Source organism: Rhinatrema bivittatum, chromosome 2 (genome assembly GCF_901001135.1).
Source record: "Rhinatrema bivittatum chromosome 2, aRhiBiv1.1, whole genome shotgun sequence".
In the NCBI taxonomy this organism is placed as follows: domain Eukaryota; kingdom Metazoa; phylum Chordata; class Amphibia; order Gymnophiona; family Rhinatrematidae; genus Rhinatrema; species Rhinatrema bivittatum.
This window is the reverse complement of record NC_042616.1, coordinates 157756791-157778929: the sequence shown is the minus strand read 5'-3', so window position 1 is coordinate 157778929 and position 22139 is coordinate 157756791. Positions and strand designations below refer to the sequence as shown.

The 22139-nt window shown below is 43.8% G+C and overlaps 1 protein-coding gene across 4 annotated transcripts in view; it reads left to right on the top strand.

The window, feature by feature from the left end:
- ADAM22 (ADAM metallopeptidase domain 22) overlaps positions 1 to 22139 on the top strand; it is a 730321-nt gene that overhangs the window by 627630 nt on the left and 80552 nt on the right. For all 4 annotated transcript variants that reach the window (XM_029588789.1, XM_029588790.1, XM_029588788.1 and 1 more), the window contains exon 25: positions 20954 to 21044. In XM_029588789.1, the coding sequence (XP_029444649.1) occupies positions 20954 to 21044 (91 nt within the window). The remainder of the gene's footprint in view (positions 1 to 20953; positions 21045 to 22139) is intronic.

The window sequence follows — 22139 nt, the reverse complement described above, 5'->3', positions numbered from 1 at the left end:
TCTGCAACTCCACCATAATAATGGTTTATGGACTTTTCCTCCAGGAACTTGTCCAAACCATTCTGAAATGCAGCTACACTAACAGCTTTCACCACATCCTCTGGCAATGAATTCCAGAGCTTAATTATACATTGAGTAAAAAAATATTTTCTCTTATTAGTTTTAAATGTATTGCCCAGTAACTTCATTGAGTGTCCCCCTAGTCTTTGTACTCTTTGAAAAAATAAACAACCGATTAACGTTTACTCGTTCCACTCCACTCATTATTTTATAGTCTTACAAGCCGTTAAGCCCGTAACAACGGGCTACATTAAAAAATTTTTTTTGGGCCATTTCCTTTCCACTCCCTCCCCCCACCTCTCTCTCTCTCTCTCACCTCCCTCCCTCCCTCTCACCTCCCCCCACCTCCCTCTCTCTCTCCTCCCCCCACCCTCCCTCTCTCTCTCCTCTCTCTCCTCCCCTCCCTCCCCCCTCACCTCATCTCTCCCCACCTCACTCTCTCCTCCCCACATCACTCTCCCCTCCCCTCCCACTCTCTCCCCCTCCCCTCCCACTCCTCTCCCATCTCACTCCTCTCCCACCTCCCCTCAGCTCACTCTCCTCCCATCTCATCCACACCGGCAGACAGGGGTGTCCCTCCTGCGCGCGCGCCGCCGCCGTTACTGCTCCTCCCTGCCTCTCTCTCTCGTACGCGCGCGCGTCGCCGCCACTATTGCTCCTCCCTGCCTCTCGCGCGCGCGCGTCGCCGCCGCGGCTACTGCTCGTCGTCGCCGCCACCGCCGCCGGTCCTGCTCGCTGCCGGTAAGGAGCAGGCGCCATTTTTTTTCCTGACACGCTGCGCTCTGGCCGATATGCGCGCATGCGCAGTAGAGCTGCTCTCTACTGCGCATTTGCGGCACGTCGGTCAAGCTTCGTTTATTAGTATAGAAGATTGAAAAGCACCAGTCCAAGTACAGATCCCTGAGGCACTCCACTGTTTACCCTTTTCCATTGATAAAATTGACCATTTAATCCTACTGTCTGTTTCCTGTCTTTTAACCAGTTTGTAATCCACGAAAGGACATCGCTGCCTATCCCATGACTTTTTAGTTTTCTTAGAAGCCTCTCATGAGGGACTTTGTCAAATGCTTTCTGAAAATCCAAATACACTTTTCACCTTTATCCACATGTTTATTAACCCCTTCAAAAAAATGAAGCAGATTTGTTAGGCAAGACTTCCCTTGAGTAAATCCATGTTGACTGTGTTCCATTATCTATGTCTTTCTATATGCTCTACGATTTTGATCTTTAGAATAGTTTCTACTATTTTTCCCGGCACTGAAGTCAGGCTCACTGATCTATAGTTTCCCGGATCGCCCTTGGAGCCCTTTTTAAATATTGGGGTTACATTGGCCACCCTCCAGTCTTCAGGTACAATGGATGATTTTAAGGATAGGTTACAAATTTTAACTAATAGATCAGAAATTTCATTTTTTAGTTCTTTCAGAGCCCTAGGATTCATACTATCCAGTCCAGGTGATTTGCTACTCTTTAGTTTGTAAATCTGGCCTACTACATCTTCCAGATTCACAGTGATTTGGTTCAGTTCATCTGACTCATCACCCTTGAAAACCATCTCTGGAACTGGTATCTCCCCAACATTGTCATTAGTAAACATGGAAGCAAAGAATTCATTTAGTCTTTTTGCAATGGCCTTATCTTCCCTAAGAGCCCCTTTAACCCCTCAGTCATCTAATGGTCCAACTGACTCCCTCACAGGTTTCCTGCTTTGGATAGATTTTTAAAAGTTTTTATTATGAGTTTTGCCTCTACGGCCAACTTTATTTCAAATTCTCTCTTCACCTGTCTTATCAATTTTTTACACTTAACTTGACAATGCTTTTGCTTTATCCTATTTTCTTCAGATGGATCCTTCTTCCAATTTTTGAAGGACATTTTTTTGGCTAAAATAGCCTCTTTCACCTCACTTTTAACCATGCCAGTAATTGTTAGCATACATAAGTAGATTAAAGCATCCCCATTTTGTCTATGAGGCTAAATTCAAACGATATCGCACCACATCAGGGAGCTTAGAATAGAGATTTGAATGGGACCTGACTGAGCTTCAACAGGTTTCTGTAAGAGCTGTTATTTGACTACATGGTTTGGGACTTTCACTTTATCATTTGTCTTATTTTGTTGAAGCACCTTGTTGCTGTTCTTCTGTGCTATATGACAAGTACATGTGACACAGGCATCCTCCCTCCCTTGTGGCACCTTGTTATGCTGAACATTTTATAAATAAAAGACATGAGGCTTGGGCTCAAAATGCAGTATCTTTTATGTGAGACTATTATGGCTGGAGCACAAACAGAAAGCAACTAAACTTATCACAGAGCAGTAAATATTTAAATACATACTTCACAATTCACAAGCCATATAACATTGTAAATACTGTGCCTGAGGTGATCAGCCTTGACTATAGCTCCACAATGGCAGCTGCTGCCTCAAAAGCTTTTGCTGCTACCAGGATGCAGAAGTCATTTCTGTTGGTGCCCTTGGCACATCATGTAGCTGGTACCCAGTTTCGTAAAAGTCTGGGGTCCTGGATTGATCCCTGTTGTCTTCGTATTTTCTGCCATCAAAGTGACAAAAACTGCCATTGTAGTTAAGTTGTAGTGCTACAAATGCTGATGGGCAGCAATTCCATTGAGGCCCTTCATTTTACCCTTCCCTGCTTGTTGGCCACCCGCCCACAGACCCCAGTAGCAACTCCTCGTTTTCCAGGGGTACCGCCACTACTTAGTCCTGTGGCTATAAACTTCTAATATTGCTTCCAAAACATCTTGCAAATCAGAGTTTAATGTGTCAAGACCTATGTCTGACAAGTGGACTCCATCTGGCCATAATAGGCTGGGGCAGTGCTCAGCAAGTACGTCGTGGTGGGTGTTAAGATCTTTGTAGTATGGGCATAAACCTGTCCATCCATTTAGTGATTTTTTTGTTGGTTCCTTTCTACAGCTTGGTGAGAGCGCACACCCCTCCAGACCTGTTTAGGGGTGATGTGGGACCAGACCAGGCATGTTTTTGAGGAAAGTTCAACTATAGCAATGCAGTCTTGCTGCATATCTTGTGTCAGCTATTAGGTCATTACTGCCTAAATGTAAAATTATAGCGTAGGGGTGAACTTGCATCTGACTCGACTGCATTATTAAAGGCATGCGGTCTGGCTAAGGGCTGCACAGCTTACCTGATTCCTGTTTTGGCTGATATGGTTTGTGGGTTTCGTGGACCCTTGGCCGCAATACAGGCACAGACCGGATTGCTGGCGGCGGTGTCGTTCCTTGGGAGAAAGTCTGCTCTGGTCCATCCTCTGCTTTATTTTGAGCTGCGTTCATTCTGGGTGAGGATGAATGTCGAGTTCAGGACGAGCCTGGTGCAAGCCTCTGGGATGCTCTAGACTCTTGTGAGTGTTCTTGCAGGCGGTGGTCGATCGTCCAGTAAGGTCTATCAAGGAATCCAACAACGCAGGCAACTCGCGAGCCGCTAACTCATCTTTAATCCGGGGGCTCAAACCTTTGAGAAAGATGGAACGTAAGCAGTCTGAGTCCCAGAGAAGTTCCCACGAAAGGGTTCTGTACTCAATAACATAGTCCGTTAAGGCACGAGAGCCTTGTTGGAGATGGAGAAGTGATGACCTGGAGACGGCTCTTCGGTCTGGATCATGGAAGATGGATCGGAAAAGGGCCAGGAACCCTGGGAGATCTCGAAGAACCGGGTCAGCATGCTCCCAGAGAGATGATGCCCAGGCCAAGGCCTTACCATCCAGAAGGGAAAGGATGTAGATGGTCCTGGTGATCACATCTGGGAAGTAAGCTGGTTGCAGACAGAAGTGCATATTGCATTGATTTAAGAAACCCCTGCACATAAGAGGGTGCCCTGAAAAGCGTGGAGGTGCCGGCAAGGGCACAGTAGGCCGAGGAACCGGCATAGAGGTGGAGGTATTAAGCTTAGTAGACATCATGGCGGCAGTCACAGTGGCATCTAAACGAGTGCTCAAGTTGTCAATGACAGCTGCCAGTGTCACCAGGAACCTTTGCTGTTCGCTGATTCTTTGTGCCAGGCCACGGATGGCCTGGAGGGCTGAGACTTCTGCCGGGTCCATGGACTTGGCAATCCATTATGGTTTGTGGGTTTTGTGGACCCTTGGCCTGAGGTGAGAGTTGTTACCACCTGTTGGGAGGAGCCCCACAGATCCACATCGTTGGGAGGTGAGGTCTGGTGCAGCAGGAGCTCTAGGAGAGAGTCTGTGGGGAGGTCCCGAGGAGCGGGGTGAGAGACACAGCACTGAGGAACCCCTACAGTATACAGGTTGGGCTGGAGAGCAGTACCTGGGCAGAGACCTCCGAGAGCATGGCGCTTGGCAGGCCTGAGGAGCGGGAAGTGCGAGGCAGGAAGTGCAGGAGGCATAATGCTGGGGCAACCCCCGAAGGGTCGAAGCTGCGTAGCGAGGAAGATACTGATGCAAGACCCAAGTCAGGTCTCCAGGTGATGATGTAAGCAACCCCGAGAAGTGGGGGAGGAATGAGTACAGTCACTGATGCAAATGAAGACACAGCCCCAAGGAACAGGGAAGGCACAGGCAATCACCGGTGTGGAATGTAGCCACTGCCCCGAGGAGAAGGGAAGCACAGACAGTCTCTGATGTAGAACGTAGACACTGCCCCGAAGAGAAGGGAAGCACAGTCTCTGGTGTAGAACGTAGGCACTGCCCCGAGGTGCGGGGAAGCACGGAGATGAGTCTCCCAAGTGGTAAGAAGTTCCCTGAGGCAACCCCGAAGAGCGGGGAGGCTGGTGGGTAGGACTCTTGGAAGGCGCAGGGCTAGCCTGAGGAGCGGGGGAAGCCGGGAGACCAGGTCTCCGGAGAGAGCGCAAGCAGGCCCCCAAGGAGCGGGTACCTGAGCCAGGGTCCAAAGTCCAAGGAAGGTCCGAGACAGCCACCACAGGTCCGAGGAGACAGGAGCAAGCACAGTAGTGATGGAACTTGTTGCCAAGTCAGCTAGCAAGGGGCGAAGGCGGTGCTTAAAAACCCTGACCAAGTGATGCCATCAGTCAGGGACACCCCTGAGGTTCCCGCCATAGCATCTTCAAAAGCGAGCCCGGTGGCACGAGTGCGTAGGAAGGCCCGGAGTCGGCATGGGTGGCAGCGGTGTCCCAGCCGCCACAAGGAACCTTGAGGTACGCAACAGTAGAGACAAGCCCCCGCCGCAAGCTGGCCCGGAGAGAGGAGCAGAGCAACACAAGATGTGAGTAGACGCGGTTGCAGCCATCTGCGACCGACGGTCACAACATTGGCTAAGTTTAATAGCCTAATTTAATATAACTTTATTCTGTTTTTTCCCAATATATTTAGCTTTAACTCTGCTGTTTTGAATCTGTTCTTGTGGGGAGGGAGGGGGGGCAGGATTATTATTTTCCAACAGACATTGCTTAATTCTCCTAATCTGCTTTTGTCTTGTGTGTAGCTGAATAATATATAAAAAAAAATGTCTCCAATACATAGTGATCTTATTTCTGCAGGTTCTTACTCTGGTGTGTTCTGGTATTATTTTGCTAGCTATTATTTTTAAAATCTATGTGTGTTTTTAAGAGAGGGGCATAGGACCCTATCTACAGGACTTTCTGGTTGTGGTGTAATCAGTTGTACAGCAAGGGGTAATCAAACCAAGCACTAGTAAATTCTAGTTAGATATAGTATTCTAGCACATGTGGTCTTTCTGAGGGCTGCACAGCTTACCTGGCTCCTGTTTTGGCTAAGTTTATATAACATTATTCTGTATTTTTCCCAAATATATTTTGCTTTATCTCTGCTGTTTATTCTCTCCCACTCTCCCCTCTCCCTCACACACTTAGAGTGTTTCTTTCTTAAATAGCTCTTCCAAGGACTTAGGATAATTGAATGATGTAGGGCTATATATAATTGAATAATATAGGATTGAAGAACCAATCTCTCAACTTGCTTATTAGTCAGTATTAGCAAAATGTCCTTTATTCAGTGCAACAATTTTGGTGCTTATGTCTCAAGGCCTATCATCTGGAGAATTAAGGGTTGTCTAATTTGCCTTCAGCTGTCTGCCATAAATAAGGAGCTAATACACCTGAAAGAGATATTATACAAGATTCAGATAACCTCCTCTTCCTTGCAACATCCAGAATATCTCTTCCAACTCTCACAGAAGATTCAGAAACCCAGGTATAAATGGTTTATAGTGGGCTCTGGTAGAACAAGACCTGTGATTCTGAGATACCCAGTTTTCCCAACTTTGAAGTATCCTGAGTATCTACTCCCACTCCCACAGAGAAGTCAAACATCTAGGATTCAGAATCCCAGGAATAACTGAATTATAGTGGGAACTGGTAGAATAAGTTCTGTGATGAAGAGACATCCACTCTCCTCAATGTTACCCTTGCATTTTCTGCATTGGAAAATGAAGCAGCCCAAGCAACAGAATATGAAGTGATGTCTGGAAGGGAAGTAGTCACCCAATGCACCCAAAAACCCTTCAACATAATCAAATGTCTTAAAAGAAAGCTGCTTCTGCTGGGAGATTCAGTCATCAGAGGAACTAGTTTGGGAACTCATTTTGATGGGGACATAATACTTAAATGCCTTCCAGGATCCTCAGCTAATAGAAATGCAAACCAGCTGTCAATGCATTTATAGAAGAAAGTAAGAACTCTGATATCAATTTTATCATCCATTTGGGCACCAATGATCTTGCTAGAAATGGTGTCCACAAATTACAGAAAGATTTCCAAAATCTAGGGAAAAAGATTAGACACATGGCAAAGACTATTGCCTTTTCAGAAGTATTGCCTGTTAATGGAAAGGGAAAGGAAAAGTTATGCCATAGAGATAATTTCAATGCTTGGCTCGAAACCTGGTGAAAAGAAAGTGGTTTTGGATACATTGGAGAATGGGGCCATGTATGAAGCAATAAAAGATTATATGGTAAGGCTGGCTTATATTTGTCTCAGGCAGGAGAGAGGGTGCTAAGCGAAAAATTTAGATCATATATTATCAGGCATTTAAACTAGGGAGCAGGGGTGGCAGGAGGGAGCTGGTAAATTTGGCATGTCACCCCCAAGCAAAACAGGAAGAGGAAAGAGAAAGTAACAAAATCAATCAGTTCAAAAAAGCAGAAAAAGTGACTATGATGAGCAGCTAGAAAGCTATGACTATAACTGCTCATAGTCTGGGCAACAAAGTCCCAGACATGCAGGCCCTAATGATGGAGACAGACGTGGACATTGTTGCTGTTATGGAGACATGATTCACTGATTCTCATGATTGGGATACGGCCATCATGAGCAATAACTTATTAAGAGAAGACAGAAATGACAGAAAAAGGGGAAGAGTAGCTCTTTATGTCAAAATCAATATCAAAGCAACTGAATTGCAAGGGATGTGGGGTTAAGAAGAAGCATAATGGACCATCCCAAAAACAGAATATGGTGCTTCCACTGACTCAAACAGAAGAAATGGACAGTGAATTCATTGAAGTCATCCAAAAGGTGGGAAAAAAGGGCAAAGTGTTGCTCACTGGAGATTTTAATCTTCTCGATGTGGATTGGAGTATCCCTTCTGTGGAATCTACAAGAAGTAGAGCGATAGTGGATACCCTTTAAGGAGCTCTGCTCAAGCAAATGGTAATGAAACCCACGAGGGAGGATGTGATAATCAATCTAGTGCTCACTAATGGTGATAATGTCTCTAATGTTTGGTTAGAGGTTCACCTGAGCACCAGTGATCATCAGACAGTATGGTTTGATTTTGCAACTAGAATCCAGAGAAGTAACTCAAAGACCTGCATTTTGAATTTTAAAAATACTGACATTGTCAAAATGGGGACGTACCCCATTGGAGGAACTGGAAAACTGGTAGAAAATAGGTGAGGTGAAACAACAGTGGGCCAAATGTAAAAGAGCTATTACAAAGGCAACAAATCTATATTTTAGAAAAGTTAACAAGATTAAGAGGAAAAAGAAACTGATCCAGTTCTCTAAGGAGGTGACTGAAAAAAATAAAGACAAAAAGAAAAGCATAAAGAAGTATAAAGGATCCCAAAAAAGGGAACACAGGGAAGAATATCTGTTAAAACTGAGAGAGTTGAAGAAAGAAATAAGGAAAGTAAAAGGTCAAGTGTTAGAATGGATTGCCAAAGAGGTAAAGTGAAGTGAGAAAACATTTTTCAGATATATTAGAGAAAGAAGGGAGGTCAGAAGTGTATAGTGAAATTGAAAGGTGATGAAGAGCATTGTGTGCAGAGAAATGAAGAAATGGCAGAAATATTAAGCAAATACTTCAGTTTGGTGTTCACTAAAGAAGACCCTGGAGAAGAACCGTTGCTGGTTGACAAGACCATAGATGGGGATGGGATAGACTCCGTTTATAGAAGAGAACATAAGAGAGGAGCTAGGCGAACTGAAAGTGGACAAGGCCATGGGGCTGAATGAGATACGTCCCAGGATACTGAGGTAGCGCAGAGATGTGCTGGGAGGTTCGCTGAAGTACCTGTTCAGTAGAACCCTGGAAATGGGATTGGTGTTGCAGGATTGGAGAAGTACTGTGGTAGTTCAGCTTCACAAGAGTGGTAGCAGAGTGGAGGCTGGAAACTCTAGGCCTGTTAGCCTCACCTTGGTGGTGGGAAAATTAATGGAGATTCTTCTGAAGGAAAGTATAGTGAACTATCTACAATCTGGGGGGCTGCTGGACCCAAGGCAGCATGGATTCACTAGGGGAAGGTCCTGACAGACAAATCTGATTGATTTTTTTTGACTCGGTGAGTAAAAAATTAGATTGAAGAAGAGCTCTTGATGTGATCTACTTCTATTTCAGCAAAGCTTTTGATACAGTCTAGTAGAGGAGGCGTGTGAATAAAATGAGAAGCTTGGGAGTAAGCGCCAAGGTGGTGGCATGGATTACAAACTGGTTGACTGATAGGAGACAGCATGTAATACCTTCATTATCTTTGTGAATGACATTGCGGAAGGGATAGAAGGTAAAGTTTGTCTATTTGTGGATGATACTAAGATCTGCAACAGTGTGTACACTCCTGAAGGAGTAGACAGAATGTAAGGTATTTTAAGAAAGCTTGAAGAGTGGTCAAAGATTTGGCAGTTGGGATTCAATGCCAAGAAGAGGAGAGTCATGCATCTGGGATGCGGTAATCCAAAAGAGCTATATGTGATGGGGGTGAAAGACTGATATACAGGGACCAAGAGAGGGATCTTGGGATAATAGTGTCTGGTAAGCCGAAGGTGGCGAAGCAATGCGACAAGGGAATAACTAAAGCCAGAAGAATGCTGATCTGCATAGAGATAAGAATAACCAGTACAAAAAAGGAGGTGATAATGCCTCACCTGGAGCACTGTGTTCAGTTCTGGAACCTGTATCTCAAAAAAGATAGAGACAGGATGGAGGTGGTCCAGAGAAAGGCAACCAAAATAGTGTGGGGTCTGTATCAGAAGACTTATGAGGAAAGGCTGAAGGATCTGAATATGTATACCCTGGAAGAGGTTCTGGGGAGATATGATACAGACCTTCAGATACCTGAATGATGCACGAACTGTGAACCGTTTGAAAAAAAAAACCAATAGGTCTAGGGGTCACCAAATGAGTCTACAGGGTGGACAACTCAGAACCAATGTCAGGAAATATTTCTTCACAGAGAGGTTGGTTGATGCTTGGAATTCCCTTCCAGAGTAATATAAAACACTAAAACAGTCAAAGAATTTAAAGGGGCTTGGGATAAACACTATGGACTTCTAAAGACTAGAGGGCAAAAATGAGAAAAGTGTGCAGCGGGGTGTGAGGATGACTATGAAAAACCTCACTGTCTGGAGTCAGGAACCACGCTGACTCCAACTTTTATTCTTGCAAACTTAATTTTTACTAATATTAACAGCAATTAATATATCAATAGACTGCCTACCCTTGCAGTGTACATACAATACCCTCTGGTTAGATCAGAAATGTTTCAGGAGCTGCCTTTTCATGGAGACATAGGGGCCTCCTGATCCTAGCGTGCGCTTACACTCTTTTTCGCCTCCCAGCAGGATCTCGCCCACAGAGCTCTCTACCACTGTAGGAGTTAAAGTGGACCAGGCTAACTGCCTGCTCCCAGACATGCAAAAAGGGGAAAAACAGGGTCACTTCATCCCAGGGGTAAATTGCTGGTGCGGCAGTTACTGCCCTTAGCAGAAGGCATGGAGATTACTACCCTTAACCAATATGCCTTGATGCTTTTAATGCAACTGCAATATTGCTTTCTGCTTAGACGGCAGGGAAGAAAAGAGGAATTGGATTCAGATGACAGCTGAGGGCCCCAACTTCTACAGTCTGGGATACTGATATGCAGACATTGGGGAAAAAGCACAGGACTGCTTCTATGGCCAAGTCCATAAGAAAAGCATGTTAAGCAGCAGTGTGACTTTTCAAAAAATTCATCACCCAGTAAAAATGTTGCTTGCTGCAATTTTCATGGGTCATCATAAGGCTTGGGATAGCATGGTGCAGCAGTTACTATCCTTAAGAGAACCATGAGAGTAGCCGTCACAGAGTGGCAATTACTTCCTTAAGAAGCTTGCTGGGCAGACTGGATGGACCATTTAGTTCCTTTCTTTGGTCATTTCTATGTTTCTAAAAGCTGGTTCCGTAACATCCCAGGGCTGCCCTTCCATGATAACATTATTCTATGGCCGGCCATATCCAGCTGTTCTCCCAAAGGTCTTGTTTTCACTTGCTTATGCGCCCAACACACAAATGAGTGTCCAATGATCCATATATACCAGAAATGAAGACTGGAACCTGTAATGGAGACAGGGATATGATTAGAATGAGTTAGCTGAAAAATATTCATCTGGCTTTAGGTAAATCTGGTATCTCCTCGAGTGCCGTTCTGTCCTCCCTAGCAGCAGCAGCCAGCTCTCGGCATCCCCAGCGCCTACAATGAACGCCTCCGTCGTCGCAGGCCTCTCCGTTGTCGCGGAACTCTCGCAGGGGCTCTGCGTCCTCGGCGTGCTTGGCCCTGCCCCTAGGCACGCGTGCGGCCAGCGCTCCTCCATTTAAAGGGCCCAGGGCGGGAACCTCGGGCCGGATGACGTCACCTGAACTCTGTATATAAGGCAAAGGCCTTCCCCCAATTCCTCGCCTTGGCAAACGGGTCGTCACACTTGTGTGATACTAGTTGCCATCCTGTGATCCTGCGTTCCTTGTTCCAGTGCTTGTTCCAGTGTTCCTATGTTCCTTGTTCCAGTGTTTCTGCATTCCTTGTTCCAGTACTTGTTCCAGTGTTCCTGTGTTCCTGTATCTTCCAGTGCTCCTGTGTTCCTGTCTTCCCGTGGTCCTTCCTGTGTTCCAGCATCTTTTCCTGATTCCTGTTCCACATTCCGCTACCCAGGTTGTACATTCTCGAACTGATACATGGTACTGACCTCTGCTTGTCTCTGACCACATTTGAACCGCTGCCTGGATCCGACCTCTGCTTGCTACTGACCACGCTCAGACTGATACCTGGAACTGAACCCTGTTTGCTATCCTGGAACTGACCTCTGCTTGCTATTGACCACGCTCGGACTGATACCTGGAACTGACCCTTGCTTTGGCTGACCACCCTCGGATGGATACGCTGGCTTTGACCCTTGCGCTTCACTCGGATATTCTCTTTGCTTCGCCTGTGACCAACAGGCCTGCCATGGCCTTCTCCAAGCTAGACCACTAGGCACTGCCTATCCTGACCGGAGGACCTTCAGTTCCTGTTCCGCTCCAGTGGTCTCCGGTAAACTCGGTTCCGGTCTAGCTTATCTGTTCTCTACTAGCCATGCACCTTTGCTCTTGGTGGGCACACCTCTCTGCTACCTCTCTGGGAGACCCTCAGAGGCCCACCTGTCCAGGCGGTCTAGGTAACCAAGGGTTCAACCCACGGAACCCCTGGACTGTTATTGGGGAAGCTCCAGCTAGTCTCTGTCTCCTTGTGTGCTCCGCCTCCTGGTGGCAGGCACCCTCTGGGAACCCTCAGAGAGCTGTACCAATCCTGCGCCAGGCCAAAGGTCCACCTCCAGCGCAACAGATTCTAGTCCAGCCTTGCCATGATTCTCTTTATTGCAAACAATGCTGCAGGGTTCTTATATCCAAGCACCATGGAGAAAAAGGTCAGGCAGCTAGCCATAGCGGACCTGCGAATGCCTTCTCTCTTCACTGTAGCAAGAAAGGAGCCAATGTGTGCCCACTTATGGGCCAAATAAGGGGAACACCCTCCTTGGCAAGAAACAACTGAAAGTCTGATATGGCATTTAATTAGCTCTTTTTGTATTGTCTGATAGGGATTCCAAGATTAACTGCCAAACTTCAGTGGGCCAAGCTTCCAAACCTCGGCTGGAGCTGTGGTACTGAGTAAGTCTGCCTCCGGGACAAGCGGCCTGAAAGATGCCCACTTGAGGCAGAAAAGAGAGTCAGTGATGCAATTTTCAATTCCTGGGACATGCACAGACACCAGAGAACTAGGACTCTCAACAGTGTGATCCCACCTACTGTTTTAGCAGATAGTCCGTTGATGGATTCCACAACAGCTAAGTTGTCTATATGAAGCACCATGCTCGCTTTGCGAATTTGCTAACACCAAACGTGGAAGACCATCACTATGGGGAACAGCTCCAGAAATGTTATGTCCCTGGTGAATCCTTCTCTGTGCCATTGGTAGGGCCAAGCATCCACGCACCAGGACCCACTCAAATAGATACCAAATCCTGCTCCTTCTAATGCTCTAATTCACTGTTAAAGCAGGTCAGGCCAAATTACTACCCCATGTTAATTGGAACTTTTGCAATAACCTGAGGTCTTACCTAACTCTCTCCTTCACTCATATGTGATAGTGTATTTTAGTAACTCTGGAAGTTGCCATTGCCAGCCGCCTGATGAATATCCTCCCCATAGGTATAATCCTGCAGGCACAATTAAGGAGGCCAATAAGGGACTAGAATTGCTCCTAACCTGACTATTTTATCTTTTGGGAGTCTGGATACTCACACTTGGACATCCAACTATGCCTAGGAAAACAATCGCTGGAAGTGGGCCTTTCATTTTGCTCCAAGCCAGGGGTATCTCAAAATCCACTGTAATCTTGTATAAAGCTGTCAACAGTGAGCCATGGAGTTCATGGACCCTGATGCTGCTTGACCATCCAGTGCACAAAGGAACTGAAATTTTCAAAGTATGCACAGGATATTGAGCAGCCCATTTGGATGTATCTGATAAAATAGTATTCTCCCTTGAACTGAAAACCTAGCAGATGGAATGAGCTTGGATGCACTGGCAGTAAGCAAAAGGCACTAACTGCCAGCATTCAAACAGTATCACCCCTACTCATGAAAGCAACACTGCAAATATTACACAAGGTCCTAAAACACCAATACACCTCCTATTAGGAAAACAGAACAAGCCAAGCTACTATATCCCTACACACAAACTACACACTAGCAGAATAACTCAGCTCGATCACATATGCAGAACACAGACAGACTCTCACCAAATACAAAATAAAGAAACCATAAATAGAAATATCCAGCCAAAAACTGAACTGGAAACCAAAACAAGCCAGACTCTGTATGCAGTGCAACAATGGAAAAACAGAATCATCACCATTCCTCATAAAACAAATACAATCAAGAAATATAAAACATCATTATATAAAAAACATAATAAGAAACTGAATATTTCAAAACAGCTGACAAATAGAGCATTCAATAATTAAACTCATAAAAATTCTTTAAACCTTTCCCAAAAAATCAATAAATATTTAAAACAAGCAGACACATCAAACACCCAATAATTAAAATGAATAAGGATAAAATAAATGCCCCATTCTCCATACCTGGGAACTTTTGATTTCCTGTCACCCTGAGATTGTTGTGGAATAGTGGGAGGAGGGGAGCTGCACAGAAACGTTGTCCTCTCTTACATTAACACACACACTCGCTCACACTCTCTCACATGCTCTCACACATATTCTCCCCCTTCTGGAATGCACAAGCTGTAGCAGCCTCCATGTACAGTCTGTGCAGTTGATGGAACTACTCTTCCTCTTGGGACATGGGCAGAAGCTGCTCCTACTTTCTTCTTGTCACATGGACCAACAATTCGTCTGCACCTTCTGGCTGCAGCGAGTACTCCTCCTTCTTTCTACCCACGTGGGCCCATGCAACAATTTCCTATGCTTGGTCCACATGGGCAGGAAGAACAAGGAGTTGCAATCGTCGCAGTCCTGCCCCTGCTATACTACCTCCAAAACTGCATCTGCCAAAGTGGACTCTGTCCTCGAAAGCTCATGCCTCAAAAAATTGGTTAGTTTATAAGGTGCCCCCAAAACTGTGAAGCTCTAGGCAGCCATCTACGTCTACTGGCCCTGTACTCTCATATCTCCCCCACTACATTCTTACTCTTCCCCTCTTCCCCCCACTCACTCACTCCTACCCCTTTTCCCCTTTCCTTTATCACTCACTCCCTCCTTCCCTCTCTCTCTCACCCCTTCCCCCTCTCACTCGCCTTCTTCTCCCCATACTCATCCCTTCCCTCTTTCACCTCACCCCTTCCCTTTCCTCATGCACCCCTTCCCTCTCAGGCAATCCCCTTCCTTCCATCTCACTCACTCACTTTCCATTCCCTTCTCACTCTACACCCTCCCCTTTCACTTAGCTCCCCTCCCCTTCCCAGTGAGAAGGGAAGGGGAGGGGAGCTGAGCTAAGTGAGGGGAAGGGAAAGAGGAAGTATGAGAAGTTCTCTCTCACCTTCCCTTCAATTTGCTGCCAATGCTTCACCTCTCCTCCTCTCAGTGTCCTTCTAACTGCCCATGGGAGGGTGGAAGCTCTGTGGGCAGTTATTTTTGGTGCTGCATGGCTCTACTTTGGCCCGCGGGGCTTGGGACCCCTGCGGGCAAGTCACCAACAGTGCACCGCTGCAACCGTGGCCCCGTTCTTCTTGCCCACGGGATGCGGGAACCCTGTGGGCCTGTTATTCAAAGTCGTGCCACCGCCACTTCCCTTGTTCCTTCTTCCCACCTGCAGGGGTGGGTGGAGAACCCACAGGCACATCATTAAAAAGTGGCCACCATCATTTGTGGTTCCTTTCTTCTTGGGGGGGGGGGGGGGGGGGGACACCAAGTGGGCACATCATCAAATCTGAGCCTCAGCAGTGTTTTTGTTCCTGCCCATGGTGGGTGGGGACCCCACGGGCTTAAGAACATAAGAAATTGCCATACTGGGTCAGACCAAGTGTCCATCAAGCCCAGCATCCTGTTTCCAACACTGGCCAATCCAGGCCATAAGAACCTGGCAAGCACCCAAAAACTAAGTCTATTCCATGTTACCGTTGCTAGTAACAGCAGTGGCTAATTTCTAAGTCGACTTAATAGCAGTTAATGGACTTCTCCTCCAAGAACTTATTGAATCCTTTTTTAAACACAGCTACACTAACTGCACTAACCACATCTTCTGGCAACAAATTCCAGAGTTTAATTGTGCGTTGAGTAAAAAAGAACTTTCTCCGATTAGTTTTAAATGTGCCACATGCTAACTTCATGGCATGCCCCCTAGTCTTTCTATTATCCGAAAGAGTAAATAACCGATTCACATCTACCCATTCTAGACCTCTCATGATTTTAAACACCTCTATCATATCCCCCCCTCAGTCGTCTCTTCTCCAAGCTGAAAAGTCCTAACCTCTTTAGTCTTTCCTCATAGGGGAGCTGCTCTATTCCCCTTATCATTTTGGTAGACCTTCTCTGTACCTTCTCCATCGCAATTATATCTTTTTTGAGATGCGGCGACCAGAATTGTACACAGTATTCATCACCTTGCACTTAGCCACATTAAATTTCATCTGCCATTTTGTTGCCCAATTTTCCAGTCTCACAAGGTCTTCCTGCAATTTATCACAATCTGCTTGTGATTAAACTACTCTGAACAATTTTGTATTATCTGCAAATTTGATAACCTCACTCATCGTATTTCTTTCCAGATCATTTATAAATATATTGAAAAGTAAGTGTCCCAATACAGATCCCTGACGCACTCCACTGCCCACTCCCTTCCACTGAGAAAATTGTCCATTTAATCCTACTCTCTGTTTCCTGTCTTTTAGCCAGTTTGTAATCCTTGAAAGGACATCGCCTCCTATACCATTACTTTTCCTAGAAGCCTCTCATGAGGAACTTTGTCAAACACCTTCTGACAATCCAGGTACACTACATCTACCGGTTCACCTTTATCCATATGTTTATTAACTCCTTGAAAAAAGTGAAGCCGATTTGTGAGGCAAGACTTGCCTTGGGTAAAGCCATGATGACTTTGTTCCATTAAACCATGTCTTTCTATATGTTCTGTGACTTTGATGTTTAGAACACTTTCCACTATTTTTCCTGGCACTGAAGTCAAGCTAACCTAGTGTAGTTTCCCGGATTGCCCCTGGAGCCCTTTTTAAATATTGGGGTTACATTAGCTATCCTCCAGTCTTCAGGTACAAGATGATTTTAATGATAGGTTACAAATTTTTACTAATAGGTCTGAAATTTCATTTTTTAGTTCCTTCAGAACTCTGGGGTGTATACCATCCGGTCCAGGTGATTTACTATTCTTCAGTTTGTCAATCAGGTCTACAACATCTTCTAGGTTCACCGTGATTTGGTTCAGTCCATCTGAATCATTACCCATGAAAACCTTCTCCAGTACGGGTACCTCCCCAACATCCTCTTTAGTAAACACCGAAGCAAAGAAATCATTTAATCTTTCTGCGATGGCCTTATCTTCTCTAAGTGACCCTTTAACCCCTCGATCATCTAACGGTCCAATGGACTCCCTCACAGGCTTTCTGCTTCGGATATATTTTTAAAAGTTTTTGCTGTGAGTTTTTGTCTCTATGACCAACTTCTTTTCAAATTCTCTCTTAGCCTGTCTTATCAATGTCTAACATTTAACTTGCCAATGTTTATGCATTATCCTATTTTCTTCTGTTGGATCCTTCTTCCAATTTTTGAATGAAGATCTTTTGGCTAAAATAGCTCCTTTCACCTCCCCTTTTAACCATGCCGGTAATCTTTCCACCTTTCTTAATGTGTGGAATACATCTGGACTGTTCTTCTAGGATGGTATTTTTTAACAATGACCACACCTCTTGCACACTTTTTACTTTTGTAGCTGCTCCTTTCAGTTTTTTTCTATTTTTCTCATTTTGTCAAGGTTGCCCTTTTGAAAGTTTAGCACGAGAGCCATGGATTTGCTTACTGTCCCCCTTCCAGTCATTAATTCAAATTTGATCATATTACCGTTACCTCTCTCACCAAGTCCTGTTCTCCACTGAGAATTAGATCTAAAATTGCTCCCTCTCTCATCGGTTCCTGAACCAATTGCTCCATAAAGCTATCATTTATTCCATCCAGGAACTGTATCTCTCTACCATGTCCCAATGATACATTTACCCAGTCAATATTGGGGTAATTGAAATCTCCATTATTACCGCACTACCAATTTGGTTAGTTTCCCTAATTTCTCTTAGCATTTCACTGTCAGTCTCACCATCTTGACCAGGTGGATGGTAATATACTCCTATCACTATAGTCTTCCCCGACACACAAGGGATTTCTACCCATAAAGATTCAATTGTGCATTTAGTCTCATGCAAGATGTTTATCCTGTTGGACTCTATGCCATCCCGGTCATAAAGCTCCACATCGCCTCCTGGGTGCTCCTCTCTGTCATTGCGATATAATTTGTACCCCGGTATAGCACTGTCCCATTTGTTGTCCTCCTTCCACCATGTCTCTGAGATGCCAGTTAAGTCTATGTCATCATTCACTGCTATACATTCTAATTCTCCCATCATACTTCTTAGACCTCTGGCATTAGCATACAAAGTTTGTTTTTTGTTTGTATTTTCATTCTGCTTTTTAATTGATAGGGATAAGTTAGAATTTTTTAGCTCAGGTGAGTTTTTAGTTACAGGCACTTGGACTACTTTTCTTATTATTGGAACCTCACTGTCGGGATGCCCTAATACTAGTGCATCATTAGTATCCTTTGAAGAAACCTCTCTCCGAACCATGCGCTGCTGAGGTATACACTGCTCCTAGCTTATTTCTAGCTTCTGGCTACTTCTTTTTTTTTTTTTTAATACAAACACTCAGTTCTACTTACTAGCTGCCTTACAGACTGACTATTTAAAAATACAGTCTAACTTGTTTATTCGCTACCTTACTGACTATTAAATGCACAAACACACAAAATAATATTCTCAAATAGTTAACTTTGCTCCAATCTTTTAAAAAAGACAGTGTCCCAAGCAAAAACTTACTGATTCCTTTCAACCACCAGCAAGGTGATTCTCTCCTCTCAGTGCTCCCACTGAAATGCTAGCACTGCTAGCACAGCTGCACCTGAAGTCAGGGTGAGGCAGCCACAGATGGAGAATTTCGAGGGGTGCTTTTAGCTGCCTAAAACTTTGCCGTCTAAGGCAACCGCCTCACCCTGCCCCATGAAAGAACCACCCCTGGCTGTAACTGGATCAACCCTCAATGCTATTTTGCTCAATCAGGCTTTCTCCAAATACTCAAGAATGAATCTTCAGAAAGTTTTGTTGAGCAAATCAGTGTCAGAGTTTTCATTTTGTGACAGTGAAGTAAGGCTGGAATATCTATAGTCTTTTTATTGCACTTTCATTTCATTTCATTTTTATATACCGCCTTTTTCAGCAACTCTTGGGACTCAAAGTGGTTTACAGAAACTATTAATATACATCATCAGAACAAAAATATAATTACAAAACCATATTCTTGATTAAAAATATGGAATTTTTAATACATGTTTATTGGATATAAAAATATGGATACCACTATTACAAAGAGTACTGTAAGTATTGAATAAGGTACATCCACATTGTGCATTAATGTAAAGTAAGAGAAACTATAATGAGGAAAAAGTAATATACCCATTAATGCCAAATAGTGTATATCCTAATTGGCAGCAGTATGTACAATGCTCTTATTATTAGAGGATATGAAAAGCTTACAAAGATTAAGTCTGCCCTCAACCCCCCTATCTTTGAAATAAAGAAAAAATCAATGCAGTAATTACCAACATAGTCTCGGAAGTCCTAAATCAAATGCAACAAATGTATACAAATACATATAAAGCATTCGATCTATCAATTTAAATTATTTTGATCACAATAGCATGCCTACATCGAAGCCCTTTCTGTAACACCCATAGTGAACCAATATTTTATAGCTTTTACACTCTCCGGGTCATATATAATCATCAGTCCCAGTTCCAGTCCTTTAATTTTGTATATTTTTTTAGATAATATTTTAGTAGATAAAATGAAAGCACTTTCCTTATATAATTGAAGTTGATAGATTGAATGCTTTATATTTATTTGTATAAAAAATAATCATGAACAACAAAGTACTTTCATTTACTTGCTATAGTTGATTCAATATTTGTTTTCCTCCTGTTTATTGTAATAAGATTTTAGCTTCAACTGGAAATTCATCAAGAGTACACAAATACTTATCTAATAGTGTCAACAGTTGATGTAGATTTCTTGCCTGACATTATAGCAAATAACTACTCATCAGTAACTCAGTATTATTTTTGACTCTGTCTTTGATCTACATAGGAGGCCTGATTCAGCCATTAAAATATGATAACTATATTGAGGGCAATATTGAGCTGAGCAACAAGTGGGAAGTCACCTGGGTAGCTTTAGCCAGGATATTCAGCAGGACCAGACCTACCTGGCTATCTTTACTGATGATCAGCGCTATGCAATAAAAGTTAAGCATTGCCCATGTGCCATGCCTCTTTTTATACGGATCCATTTTACCCGGACTAATGACTTACTCAGGTAAAATGTAACCAGTTGGCAGAGCAGGAATTTTAAATCTTGTGGTTTGTCCGGGTAATTTAAAAGTTTACCTGGACAAATCCCTTTGAATATTGACCTCATTATGACTAGAAGCAGCTTGACCAAAATCTCTTAGACATTCCATCACCACGACAGGCCAGATTAGATATCACCAGGAAAAGAGCTTTTTCAGTTGCAGGACCATCTCTCTGGAACTCTTACCCAACCCACTCCGTTTAATATCAAATCCTCATCATTTCAAAAAGGCTTTAAAAACATTCTTTTTTCAACAAGCATTTAACATTCCCACTAAACATCTCCCCAATCAAAAATGAAACTCCATCCCCTAAATTTCTCTCATCAGATACATATTACATTATCGTCTCTCTTCTATTATCCCATCCGTGTTCTTTCTAGGACATTACAATTCGATAAGTTGCTACCCCCCCCCCCCCCCCTTCTCCCCCCCTCCATCCCTTTTACCCTCCCTACTCTTTACCATTGGCATGTTACCATTATTATTATTTTGTTATTTAATAATTTGTTTTAGCTAACATTTATCTAGCTATTTAGTTAAATTTATGTATTTTAAGTTTATTTTAGTTATATTTTATTTTTACTTTATTTTAACATGTTGTAAACCGTTTTGATAAAATTTTATTTTAAAAAGCGGTATATAAATACTTTTAAATAAAAAAATTTTTAAATAAATGACCAGGCCTGGATTTAGACACAGGCAACATTGGCCCATGCCTTGGGTGCAACATTTTGAAGGCATCCGAAAAAAGAGACTCCCCAACTCTCCCCCCGCTATTATCGATTTCCAGGAGAAAATTCCCTTATCCTGAGTCTTCTGTCTCTGGGTGCCATCATTTTACATCTGGCCCAGAGTTTGACGAGCCTCACCAGTTTGTCCTTTCCCAGTGCATAAATACCCACTATCCGATCAGAAAACCCGTCTCATACCATGTTTTTATTTTATTTTGAGTCTCTCAATCAGTGTTGCTTTTCTGTGTTTTCCAGGTATCATTAGCACAAATATCATTATTGGTGCTATTGCTGGTACCATTCTAGTGTTGGCACTAGTACTAGGAATAACTGGATGGGGCTACAAGTAAGTACAATTGCTTAAATTGCCTTCTGAGGATGTCTCCAAACTATTTGTCTTTACTATCAGGAATATTTTTAAAGTAAAAAGGTGGTACCTTATTAATCTCCTAACAGTTTGCTTGATAAGAGTTTGGTAGTTCTGAACAAGGTACATCTTTAAACTTTCAATAACCTAATAAAAATAATGAGGGCAATATTCAAAGGCATTTATCCAAATAACCTGAGTTATCTGGCTAAATGCCAAGTTTTCAATATCGTTGTCACTTATCTGAATAAAATTTAGCCAAATAAATGAGGGGCTTTTTGGGTGCATTCTGGGGCAGGGATAAAATAGCCAGGAAACTTATCTGGCTAACTCTGGTATTAGAAATTAGCAAAATAAGGTTTTTGGCTAACTCTAGCTGGCCCAAAGAGCAGGTGTAAAGTTATCCAGGAAAGTGTTCCTGAATAACTTTAGTCTCAAGTGGCAATATGAATTTTTTAAAAAAGCCGCTGAGTTAGGCCTTGCAGCCCTGTCCCCCATCCCTCACTCCATAAGAACATAACAACATGCCATACTGGGTCAGACCAAGGGTCCATCAAGCCCAGCATCCTGTTTCTAACAGTGGCCAATCCAGGCCATAAGAACCTGGCAAATACCCAAAAACTAAATCTATTCCATGTTACTGTTGCTAGTAATAGCAGTGGCTATTTTCTAAGTCAACTTAATTAATAGCAGGTAATGACTTCTCCTTCAATGAAACTAAGGCCAATTCTGCTGGCCAATCCCTTCTCCCCCCAAAATAAAATGACAATGTTATAGGCCTATAGGCCTGAAAAGCATCTCCCCCTTCCAAAAGTCACAACATTAAGTCCACAAATGTATGAATCATAAGGACCCCTTTCCCCACCTTGCCCCCCCCCCCATCCATCATGCCCATCATATCCCTCCCACCCCAGCCAGACTCCCCCACCCAATATGCTCTCCGTGACCAGGAACCCGGAACTAGTGTCTGGCTTCCAGCACATCCAGCATAGCTCTGACAGAAACGCTGGTCACATATGCTACCACTCGCGCAATCAAAGGAATACTCTGACAGCAACACTAGTAGTATATACT